At 44.4% G+C, this 9365-nt stretch overlaps 1 protein-coding gene across 1 annotated transcript in view; it reads right to left on the bottom strand.

Moving 5' to 3' along the window:
- Window positions 1–7349: 7349 nt before the first annotated feature.
- T265_07330 (hypothetical protein) overlaps window positions 7350–9365 on the bottom strand; it is a gene marked incomplete at both ends in the record, with an annotated part of 10566 nt that continues 8550 nt past the window's right edge. The window contains one exon of the mRNA XM_009172822.1: window positions 7350–7513. Within this exon, the coding sequence (XP_009171086.1) occupies window positions 7350–7513 (164 nt within the window). The remainder of the gene's footprint in view (window positions 7514–9365) is intronic.

Below are 9365 nucleotides of genomic sequence, written 5' to 3'. Positions count from 1 at the left end.
GCCCGAGCCTTGCAGATTCGTGCGTTTCATTCTCGTTGTGGGTAGCAAAAACTAACTAGTCTACAGTACTTATTATACGCCAAAATAAGGTGAAAAACTATGGGTTTTCGATGACAGTCTTGCAGTATTAGCGAATATACACTCATTTGCAAACTAATTTGTTTTTCTTTCGAGTGACTCACCTGAGACCCAGCTGAATCTCTCGTTTGTGATGTTCTCAGGCAACTGAATGTGCTGCACCAGGCCACCTCATGTTTGAGTCACCACGATATTCGAGATGTCGCGATACATGTATATTTTGTGATGTACTACTCATAAGGTTGCTGAAAATCCGGAAACATCACAAACGAGAGATTCAGCCGGGCCCCAGGTGACAAGGTCGATGCTTATTATGACCTACTCCCGTTACCAGATGTCTGAAATCTCAAACAATGGACACCGTATTTGGCTGTAACCAGTCAAGCGTTTAACTGGCCGTCTGAGCTACACTGCCGGTTCGTGCACAAAACAGGGAGACAGGATTCTTCAGTGTTCCGTTTCGTGGTTTGCGATGTCTGACCGCTGGTCTGTACTTTTGAAAGTACACACAGGTTTGTGTTATTCTCAAGTAGCGTTGACGGTCGATAGCGTAAAGGTCCTTTAAACTGATTTACATTTACTAATAACCAAGCCGCTGTCAAAAATACTTGACCCTTAAGGGTCAGGTAAACTAGGGCAGGGCGAACAGTAGCTTTAAAGACCCGAACCATGGTTCACGAACTGGTGTTTCGAACCATAAATCATTTTTCATTTGAAGGTAATTCTTTCTGGAGTTATCGATCAGGCACTTCAGTTCATCTTCGCTTGGAGATGATTTGGTATCCGAAGTATCTGAAGCCCTAGCCGTTTGAGATATAGAGTCTTTCAACATAATTGGTGTCTCCAAGTTTGTTGCATGGCATAAAAAGACCTTTTGCAGTGTCGGTCTGTAAACCGATTGTAGCACTGTACTGGTTGATACGGTGGAGTGCATGTCTAAGGCTGTCAAAGTTGTAGCACAGACGGATAACATAGTCATCCACTGGTTATTGTTTAACGAGAATCCGTGGAAATCCACGGGTTACCAACTTGAAAAGGTGTGGGAACAACTTCCATCTCCGGAGCACATCGGTGAGTAAGACGGAGCATGCACTGAGGATCGCTGCTGGATTATAACCTAATCAGACTTACCCGCTAAGTTACCTATGGATTGCCCAAAGCGCAGCGCGATACACTAAGTGGGTAGCTGCGTGAAAGTTCACAAAGCAAGCTATCGTTGGCTGTCGGCACTTCAAGGGACGTCATAGTATTAACAGCACGATTAATATATAACCAACTCAACCTTAGCAGTTTGGAACCGTCCTTGATCAGATTGGATGCGTACGTATCTTTTCGCCACAAGGTGATTTGTAAGTAGCAATGTGAAGACCCTTGCTGCAGTTTCTACCAAGCGATCGTATCGCCCTACCTAAGGGATGACAGTAGAACTCAGGTACTCCACTCAGTGAAAGCAAGTCCTACTTAGAAAATAGAGCAGAAAAACTGGTGAAGAAGGTCAACAAACTGCGCGGTGCACGCCATAAAGCTAGTTTCAAAAATGGTATATTCGCCTGGAGATCTTTCACTTTTCAAGTCATCGTGGATGGTCGGTGCATCGACCTCGATAGCTTGAAGACGGCGAACTGAATACTTTGATGGTTGTAGATTTCAATGACTTGGCTATATCCTTTGTTAATTTTTTATCGCCATCTGCCGTAGGCTCACGTTCCGGGTTACTTGGAGGGGCAGCGGTTCCTACCGATGTCCTGGGTGTGAGGCAGTTTTCCGCTTGGGTATCGTTCTTCCTATTTATTGCCCTCTCTGTCCGCTGGCGGTAGCCATCAACCCGATGTAAGCGTTTTTCCACCTACATAAAGTGAATCCTGTTAGTCGATAAGGAAAAGTTGGGTGGTTCCCGGTTGGTCTATGGTAGTCCGACACTAGTCACTGTTTTCTTAGTCAGTTAGTGCTGAGAGTCCTAGGAGTACGGTGGATTTCGAACCACACAGAGAGACGGATGGGATCTGAACCTCTCTGATTATTCTAAGTAGGATCTACAGTTTTCCACTTAGGAGTGGTAGTGGACCAGTGGACTTGCTGTCTGTATGCCTGACTATCAGGCAGCTGTAAATGTATATTCGAGGCATACACCCTGCTTAGACTAGAAACATTCACTTTTGTTGAAGTTCGAATTGGAGACAGAAGCCAACTAGGGTCAGAATGTGGCGAAAAGGCTTGTCACTTGGGCGATTCCAAGTGCTGGACTTGTCAGCTATCAAGAAGATACTGCGTCCGGTACCATGTTAACGGCGTTCTGTAGTCGGTAATTGACCGAGTGACCGAATGGTATTGTCGGAGGTGTAGAGGACGATAACAACGAATTTAGACCAGTGACCTTTGAAGTCAGCCAGCTAGATTCTCAGATCTAAAAGTGTCCAAGAGATAAGGATTTGATTGGCAACGAGACACAGAGCCAATACCATTTCATGTTGACCAGAACCGTCGAGGAATTCGCAATGATACAGTCAGTACAATTATTCGGCAACCTAGGCCCTGGTATATTTCACTCCTAAGTCAGTCAGTCCAACTTCTGATGGGCAGGTGATTTCGATGCTTTAGTCATGCACAGAGCACAGAACTGTTTGGCTTCCCATGAGGGAAATGTTATGACGTTTGGTTTCCGAATAAAATGACGTTTTGTGCTGAGAGACTGTATTTTACACAATACGTACTCCAACCGCTGGACTTTCAAAGGGCCTGTGGTTTGCCGGACATAACGTAGCGTATTTGTGTGATGTAATAAACTTCTGGAATTTCATTAAAAATACACTACCCCTAGTGTTCCCGTTATTGCGTCATCATGACATCCTGCCGGAGGTGGGGCTGGAAAGAAGGTCCTTTCAAAACCCAGGGTGATCTATTGAACCTGCAATCTAAGCATACCCAGTTTAGGCAACTACCCGATAGGGTTTGAGGCGAGAAACCGGTTTCAATGATGAAAGGTTTCAAGATACATAGAATTAGTGTGGAAATAAACTCATCCGCAAATTAATTTGGTGTCAACGGGATGTCTATCTGAATCCAAGCTGAATTCCTTGTTCATGAAATTCTTCAACTGAGTGTTCTGCGAAGGTCATTTCAAGTTCCAACCGATACGATATTCGAGCTATTGCACTGTATCTTGGAACACGCTGTACATGGGGTGGTTGAAAACTCTTCGGCAGCTCACGAATGGTTTGACCCCTTTTTGAGACCCCTCAGATAGGCACAGTTCCCGAGTTTCCGCCAATCGTCCCCCCAAGGGATACAGATGAATACCTCATCCCATGCAGTTGCCACACCTATCGCGCCCATGAGACTCACTCATGTTTTAGTTGTCACATCAAAAAAGTCTCGCTAATCACCATTGCTGGCGAAAGAAGTCCGGCTCTATTCAGTCAGGCAACAGATCCCCCATAAAATAAGCAATCATTGGGAGAACATGACCACAATTTGGTCATTTTCTTCCCCATTCTAGTCCTCATTCAAGAAGTTCTCTTCTAGGAATGATGAGTCTGTCTCTGACCGGGGAATTTGGCAGTGAAAGCACCAACTGTCATTGGCCTCGAGTTAAAAGCGGACTGCAATAAAACACGGTTGATCACGCTGTGATTTAATTCACTCTGATTACCGGGTTATCAAGTTGGCATTGTTAAAGACGTAATACATCCGAAATAGATGCTGAAGACACCGAGCTTTGATCAGATGGTCGTTCATTCGTTCTCAGAGTTTGTCAAAATGGGTCGCACTCAACCGCGCACTGATGATGTCTCCTCAACTGGCGAAGAAGCGTTTGATCAACAGCCAGTAAACACACTCAAATTACCAATACTTCGACTCCTGAAACCACCAAGGTTCACCGTTTTGGTGACGCAACAATACATCCTCGCCACATCCATTTTTTTCGTACCTGACATTCATTTGAGTTCGGTTAACCCGTGCGAAAACACTTGATTGATCCAAAAGATATGTGGCGATCACAAAAATGCAGTCACATCGTTCTAGCTGTTGAAAAGTAGATGTGTCCCACAGAGTCGGCAGCTGAGTATATCTTCAGGCATTTTCTTATAGTGGATGAAGTGAGCTTGCATAGAAACATGGGATACGGCATGCCAATATGACAACTTTGTAAGGTAACACTTTGGAATCAGGATGTAGGTGGTATAACCGTGGAACACTTGGAAACAACAGCCATTTCCGAGCGCAAGATAAAACTGAGCTACTCATAACTCTACTGAAAACCATGCACTTTATCGGTAACCTCTCTCGTTGGTTTCCTTTTTGGTCGAAACGACATGTCGCGATATTTTGAATATCGTGTCAAGTGAAACCTGAGGCAACCTTGTGCGGCAAATCCAGTTGCTTGAAAACATCATAAACGAGATATTCTAATGGGATTCATCTGATCCTGTGATTAAAAACAAAATGGTATGCAAATTAGTGTCTTTCGAGAACTTCGTACAATTTGGTTGCAAGTAGAGCACAAGGTTGACGGAACTTCGGAGAATGCGTCTACCTGATGAGCCCCAACAAGGGTGAAACCGGTAGTGGACTTTCGAAGAGCAGTTTCATTCAAGAAAATCATACAGTCTAGTTTGAATATCTTCATTTTACGTGAGCACATTGAGGACGCTCGAAAAAGCTTCCCTAAGCCTAGGTGTTAGTCCGTGCGACTCTTTAAATTAAGATGGCCGTGATAGAATGTGTGCCAGGAATCTTCAAAACTGAAATCTCCTGGGTTACACTAAGCAAAGACTGATTTAACTCGCTGATTATGGTGTCTTATTTTTCGTTTGCTAACACAGTAGTAGATTCAAACCTATATTCCTTGTTCAGATAGACCTGAGTGTTACTATTGGTTCGTCAACTGAATCTTTCGCAGAACCAAATTAATCTGCAAATGGGTGTATTTCGCTAACTACCCTTGAAACGAAGAAGGCCTTCCCTGCGGAGCCTATTTATTAGAAGATGCTAACTGACCAGTTACAGACTATTGGACAGGAAAGGAAAACCCTCATAGGCATCTTGTTTACAAAAACTGAACACCCATCTTCTATTAAACACCCGTCTTCCTGAACATTTCTGGATATTCATTGAGTGTTGCTCAAATCCAAGTGAATGCTACGAAGCGACCCCACAAATTCTGCAACAGGTCTCCTTTTTCAAGATATTCAAAGCGAATTCACAAGAAGAAAACCTGCTACTCGCATGCCTCCCCATCAGTAGCATCACCGTTACACCGTGACCGTTTTATGGAAAAGTATATCATGAAGATCCACGAAGAGGATCGGATAACCACAGTATAAAACATCTCATTCAACTACAGGCTCCCCACACTAGTCAACTTCAACGGGGCTCCCAACGTCAATCACTGACAAACGCATCGCTGAATGTTTAGGCACACGCGCTGGCTATACCAGTGCCGCCGATCGAAACTCCAGCGAGAGTTTCATCAAAGTCATTTCGGTTACCTATTTACGTGCAGTTCTAGTGATACATTAATTAAACGGAGCGAATGTTGGAGACACAGGTGAAGGAGCACCTGTTCAAGCGATTTCGCGTACTAGTAGCGGGTCGAAAGCCAGATATTCGATCGATCAATAGATACAGGGCACGGAGCTCAACTTTGCTGTTCATCGTTGACGGGAGTTTCTTAAAACAACACTGATTAGTCGCCTAGACCTTCTACTCTGTGTTCAGAACGGAAAACTGAGCTTTACCCCAAAACTGACTGGCCACGTTACGTTTTTTAGTTCCACATAAAGGATGCCATTAGTCATGTACATTGTTCCATTTTATTCCCCCTTACACGTATAGCGGCAGACGAAAATGACTTCATCTCGCAACAGTGCTGTTGTTCTTACTCTGTTGTTCAAACTAATCCCATTGTACAAATATGTTCGTTTGGTCAAACTCTGTGACGCCAAATGGTGCTTGGACAGATTCGGTATGTTTACACTAACCAAGTTTGCTTAATGCAGATCCATGATCCTAGGTCTGACAAATCTCTCCCACATTACCTTCCGACCCGGCTTGTACACCAAAACACGTCCGGGGAAGAAAGCATGCAGTCTGTAGTATGCCTACCGCCCACGTAAACGCCATCAGAGGGACTTGAAGCTTGCACGTGTTAAAGCATGCTTACTCACTCACTCGTTCACTTGTTTACAGTCAACAACTCTGGGGTGAGGTGACGGTACAGGGATAGGCAGTTCAACGCATCCATGTGAATAAAACCAGCTGGCTGTTCCCTGCCGATGACGACTGCCAGTCGACCATGTGCAGATGATGTCCGATGTCGGTACTAGGACGTTCCAGTCGTGGGCACCCACCCATCTCCCGGAGCACTCGAGATAAGCAATGAACAATCCGTGGTGGTGGTGGTAGGCTTGGGAGCGAAGAGCGATTGCGAACGAACACAAACAAAAGCTGAAATAGTACAGCCGGATGCCGTGCTTGGCAGCGGTGAAACCACATTTCATGCCTCCGCGGCTGTGTAGACGAAAACACCATGGTCATCTGGTCACCACCCCCCCCCCCTCTAGGGTACGATACATTTCGTATGTCAGTTTAGTTTAACAGATGATCTGTGAACGTGTGCGTGGTTAGAAGATGCGAAGACACAACCCCCAGTCATACTGGACTGATGGCATTTGCCGGATCCATCACGAACGTGATCCGCAGGGGGTTAGCCATCAGAGATGCCATATCACACACCCCCTACTGTGGATGAGACGAGATGATGAAGTTCACTGACCTCACCGAAAAGAATTTCAGCGGTGCGCCCTCCCCAGGTGCTGACTATGATGAAATGGTAATTATCAAAAGTGGACGAGTCGACCAATTATGCACGCTTTCGACATGACTCGTGAGTTATCGGGTCATGACACACAGGTCATTAGACTTGATGAGTTGACTTAACATTACTCCGTGTGCTCCAGAGGAGGTGCATGTTGGACCAGAACGAGATTGTACTGACTATACCCATTTGGTATTAGGAGGTCTTGTTTTTTCTATGGTCAGGTGAACTCTGGGGATAATACCAGACGAAGTTAAGTTGTAATGTCCCACGTGTAACGAGAGTTTTGAACATACCATCACTAGAAGTGCAGTTAAACGTACACCGGTAAGACAATGCAATGTAAATTTCGACACATTGCATGAAACCTCGGCAACAAGGTTAGAAGTTTGAGAAAGAAAGTGGTGCATTATCAAGGCTTGAGTAAGGTAAAAAAAACACAAGAATATTGGGTTCAGGCACGAAATCCATGGTATGGATGGAAACTTTGGATCATGATCTCATTATCATCATCATCCTCGTCATCATCATCCGAATCATCATCATCATCATCATCATCATCATCATCATCATCATCATCATCATCATCATCATCATCATCATCATCATCATCATCGACTGTAAGATCCGGGTACTTGTCGTACAGTGGTTGTAACCGCCGCAAAACTACACATTCGTGGCAAATCTTGGGTACAAATGTGGATTTTGTTTATTCAGGCTGTTGGTTTCGTTCAGCCGCAAATATTCCGTTACTCCAGTCGAATCACCGAACAACGGAGTCCATGAAGTATACGAAGCCCTGTCCTTCTTTTGGCAAATTAACCTGCAATAAGTCAACTTTACACCACAAGTGTATCAGTTCATGCAGAACAAAGATGTGGTTCGAAACTATCCAGCAGTTTTATCTACGTAGTTTACACAATTTAGTCGAGGTATCGAGTGGAAAATATCTTCATGACAATTCGAAGAGAGCATGTAGTTTCGCCCTGATTTGAACATGCCGGTTGTCGATATGGGTTGTTTCTTGCTGGCACAAGAGACGCTACATGAATTCCGTTGGCTGCTCTTTTTGTCACCTATCTCTCTCTCTATCATCAGATTCATAATCCCGTTTCGCCGGCATTTTTTGGAAATCCTAGAAGAGAATTCAACCGTAGTCTGCTGAACATCTGCTGCTCGGCGGCCTGTGATACGACAGCAATTCTTGAAGCAACAGGAAACAGACACGCAAGGGACTCCCACAGCCCTGCCTCGGTCAATTTATTGAACCATGCGGACTGGTATAATCCGACTGGACGATGTTTTTGACGTACAGCAATTCTGTAGATATCCGTGCACGACTATGCATTGTCAAATCATTCAACTGATGATTGTAACACAACGTGGCTTTTGCGGAACACTTAACTGAGTTTCATTTGAATCGCTCGTCTATTAAACCTGCGAAACCGGCCAGCGGAGAGATCTTCGCAACCCTATGAGTAGTATTCCACCAACGATATATGTTTACCGAAATATGCTAATTTGCAAACAAATTTCGTCTGGCAATTGACTCACTTGGAGCCGAGCTGAATCGATCGTTTATGATGCGTCTAAGACACTGAACGTGCTGCACCAAGCTGCCTCATGTTTCAGTTGCATAAATATTCAAAACATTGCGATGCATGTATAGACGTAATACTATACTCATACGGTTGTTGAAAATTCTTTGACTGGGTTCCAGGTGAGTCTCTCGCAAAACCAAATTGGTTGCAATGAGTGTATTTTCGCTAACTTCGTGCAATCTGATTTAAAGACAGAAACTGGACGAGTTCACCCCAAGAAGGGTGTGGCTGATCGTGAGGTATCGAAAGACTTTCAGCAACCTTATGAGTATTGTATTAAATCTTTTTTTCAGTTTAATTCGTTCCATAGACAGATGTCGAAGGATTCCTTGGTAAACTTTGCGAGTTCGGGTGCCACTATCGCCATGCCAGAATGAATATTTCGCCCGCAAACATGGTTTCAGTTTTTCTGCGTGGTGATGAACGCAGCGTCACTGATAAACCCAGGTTCATCGAACAGAAACGTGCCAGTCTGTTCCTATAAGCTGAGTAGATAGCACCGATCACAGTGGGTGATGGGCTTAGCCAAGACTAGAAAGCCATCCACTTAGTTTTTTCATTGAGATCTTCATTTGAAAAGAAGTAGGCCAATCTGGTAAGCAAGGTCAACGAAGATCAATGCCGGTTTGATAGACAGACCATGAGTGCGTGTGTCTGAGTAGAAGAGAACAACAGCTGCCAGCATCGCTTGTGTAAGTATCCTTTTGTTCAAACTATCCATCCCGATTCCATACTCGATCACATAAGTGAATTGGCACATGATAACTAGTCCGTTGTTAATCTTTTACTCCATGCTATCTTCCCGCTATCTGCAATGAGGTATAAGCGCAACGCGTTGATATCCAAAAGCTTCTGGTTTTTCTTTGGGG

This window comes from Opisthorchis viverrini (genome assembly GCF_000715545.1).
Source record: "Opisthorchis viverrini unplaced genomic scaffold opera_v5_168, whole genome shotgun sequence".
In the NCBI taxonomy this organism is placed as follows: domain Eukaryota; kingdom Metazoa; phylum Platyhelminthes; class Trematoda; order Opisthorchiida; family Opisthorchiidae; genus Opisthorchis; species Opisthorchis viverrini.
Note: the sequence above shows the minus strand (reverse complement) of the source record. Positions and strands in the feature narration are given on the sequence as shown.